The sequence below is a fragment of the Anthonomus grandis genome, chromosome 18 (genome assembly GCF_022605725.1).
Source record: "Anthonomus grandis grandis chromosome 18, icAntGran1.3, whole genome shotgun sequence".
NCBI classification, from domain to species: Eukaryota; Metazoa; Arthropoda; class Insecta; order Coleoptera; family Curculionidae; genus Anthonomus; species Anthonomus grandis.
In genome coordinates this window covers 3,896,484-3,899,606 of record NC_065563.1, presented here as the reverse complement: position 1 = coordinate 3,899,606, position 3,123 = coordinate 3,896,484, and the positions used below count along the sequence as shown (strand labels likewise).

General features: G+C 28.4%; 1 protein-coding gene across 1 annotated transcript; it reads left to right on the top strand.

Annotated features, from left to right (window-relative positions):
• The first annotated feature begins 639 nt into the window (after window positions 1-639).
• On the top strand, window positions 640-1,524 carry LOC126747064 (uncharacterized). The gene is made up of 2 exons (XM_050455557.1): window positions 640-864; window positions 1,223-1,524. Exons 1-2 carry the CDS (start codon window positions 696-698, stop codon window positions 1,522-1,524), a joined length of 471 nt encoding a protein of 156 aa, XP_050311514.1. The 5' UTR covers window positions 640-695.
• The last annotated feature ends 1,599 nt before the right edge of the window (window positions 1,525-3,123 follow it).

Here is a 3,123-nt window from a genome sequence, read left to right as displayed (position 1 = left end):
AGAAATAGAGATAGGCCAAATGATGTGCTTGTGCCACCGCCTAACAAAAAATCTCGCTTTTCTGTTAAGAATGACTTTGAAGATTTTCCAATTATAAGGCGCACAATTAATAACTTTTACCAGGAATTAAAAATTGTTCCAACGACGACCAAACTGCTACAGAAGTTGCGAGAGACCATTGATTTTCCGTATTCCAAGGAAACTTTAAGATGTTTACTAAAAGCAAATGGGTTTTATTTTAGGAAATGTCAAAACAAAAGGAAAATATTGATGGAAAGGCCCTCTATACTTCATTGGCGGTATAAATATATAAACGCGATACAGAAGTATAGAAATGAAGGAAGAAGTATAGTTTATATAGACGAAACCTGGGTCGACAACGATTTGACTTTTCAAAAGTGTTGGCAAAGCACTGATGTTTTTGGTATTACTAGTAACATCAGAGAAAGTGGTAAGAATTTTTTGTAGTTAATTAAATAAATTGAGGGTTTAAATGTAAGCATTAAAATTTCGTTATAATTATAGTGTTTAGCTGAAAAACTTAGTATAAAAAGTTTTTTTTTCTTGCCATAATATTTTATATACATTTTTTTAGGTCGTTTAGTTATTGTTCATGCGGGTTGTCAGAATGGCTTATTCCCAATGCCAGTTTGATATTCAAAGCTGGTCAAGCAACTGGGGATTATCACGGACAAATGAATCGCGAAAATTTTATGAAATGGCTGGAGGAAAAATTAATTCCCAATATTCCGGCTAATTCAGTGGTCATCTTTGATAATGCACCATATCATTCCGTGCAAGAGAATAAAGTGCCGACCAAATCAAGCACCAAGAAAACTATGATCGATTGGTTGACGGCAAATGGTAAGTAAAAACGCATTATTTGTATTTATATTAAAAGAAAAAATATCTGCGAACAGCTACAATTGATATGGTAAAGTTTTGCATTTTATGACTCATCAAAGAAGAAAATATACTTATAATAAGTTTGACTCTGGGGTTAGGGATAACCCTGGATTGAAAAATCGGTACTTAGAGATATATTTATTTCTACATTAACTTCGCGGTATATTAAATATTATTTTTTAAAGGATAATAATAGGTTACCTACTGGCCACAAAATGCATAAATTTTTTCATCCTCTATACTTACTTAAAGAAAAAAAAAATTCAAAATACTAATGTTTAATATGTTTAGGGTATCAATAATAAATTACTTTTAGGAATATCTCACAACCCAGCTGAACGCAAATGGGAGTTGTTCCAGTTGATTCAACAACATAAACCACCTGAGGATGAAAAAAACTACGTAGTAGATAGAGTATTAAGTTCATATGGACATACTCCGTTGCGTACACCACCTTATATGTGCGATCTCAACCCAATCGAACTGATATGGGCCCAGTTGAAACATTTTGTTCGTAGTCGCAACACTACTGGCGACATATCCATTAGAAATTTAATAGAACAAGTACAACTGGGCATTGCTTCTATCACACCTACAATAAATTTTATGTATGTTTAAACGTTTTCGATATGTACAGGGTGATTGGAAAGTACAACTATTTCTTGACATAGTGATTCTAGAGGTCATTTGTGACAAATTCATCCCTATCACCTGGGGGTCTAAAATTTACGAACTCCGAGATATAACCCCGTTTTAAGAATTTTTTCATATCCCGCCTTCCGCGCTAATCTTAAAAAGAAAAAAATCAAAATCTTATTGAATTACTTATTTTTTGACAATCAATTGATTTTTTTTAAAGTATTCAAACAAATCACTAGTAAGGTAGTTACTTTTTATTTTTTTAAATTAATTCTAAATACCTCTTGCTAGTAATATTCTAAAATTTTGAAGCTTAACACATTTCTTTTTATTTAAAAAATATCGCGGGCCTAACAGTTTAAAGAAGAAAATCAATAGATTGTCAAAAAATAAGTAATTCAATAATATTTTGATTTTTTTTCTTTTTAAGATTAGCATAGACAGGATAGGAAAAAAATCTTTATTTCATGCATATATTTATTACTTAACATTATTCTACGTAACTTTACACCATATTACTACAAGTATATTTATTTACTAAATACCACATTTTTATTCTATTTAAATATATTAAGTTTTATTAAAGAAAATAATTTCGCACGCCTATGAATCGAAGAATATCAATACGTTTTTGTGGGCATTTCCCCTCTGCGTCTCTGTTAAGTTAAAAGTTGGCGTATAATACATAATTAATATTGTTAAATATTTAATTATTAGGTACTTTTTATATATTACGTTTGAAATATTTTTTTAAAAAACAAGAAATATAATAAACTCTTCTCAGTCAACAATTCATACTTTTTTTGGGTCATACAAAATTAGCAGATTTCAAAAAAATAGTTATATTTAATATTGGACCTAAAAGTTTATTTTATTATCCAGCAAGAATCAGCGCGGAGGTGAGAGTTAAGTCTTGCCAGGAATAGGAAGGGATAAGGAAATAGGGATATGGTTTATGAAATAAACAAAAATAAGGTATACATTATATGAGACTAGAAAAATAGGATAATAAATGAAAAGAAGAATTCTATCCTCAACTGAAACCATATAATGGTTTTATATAGAAAAATAAAACAAAACGTAAAAATATTTGCCTTTGTAAAAACTTTGGTTAGTTGCTTATATTGCAGATAGCGGAATATGCTCTAAAAAAATTATAAAAAATTATTTTATAAAAAATAATATTTACATATTTACAAAATTATTCTATAAATAAAAAAAAACTCGACTCTAGCAAAACCATGTAATGGTTTTATATACAAAATATAACAAAAACGTAAAAATATTTTCCTTGTTGAAAACTTAGGTTAAGTAGCTAATAATAAAATGTAAATAGTATAAATATAATGTAAATAGTATAAATAAGCTTTAAAATAATATATTATATACATACATACATACATATTTATGTACAAAAAATATTTTATAAATAAAAAACTCTGTTCTAGCCAAAACCATGTTATCGTTTTATATGCTGAATAGAACAAAAGAAAAACATATTTTTTATCTATAATTTTGTCGCAAATCGGGTAAAACAAAATTAGATTTTCGTTTTTTTACTGGCGGCTCAACATTAAC

What these genes read in the sequence shown, in the direction of transcription:
- LOC126747064 (XM_050455557.1), top strand. Translation starts at nt 696, where the DNA reads ATGAATCGCGAAAATTTTATGAAATGGCTGGAGGAAAAATTAATTCCC. An exon ending in CGATTGGTTGACGGCAAATG is followed by an intron (nt 865 to 1,222) that starts GTAAGTAAAAAC and finishes AATTACTTTTAG; the next exon opens with GAATATCTCACAACCCAGCT.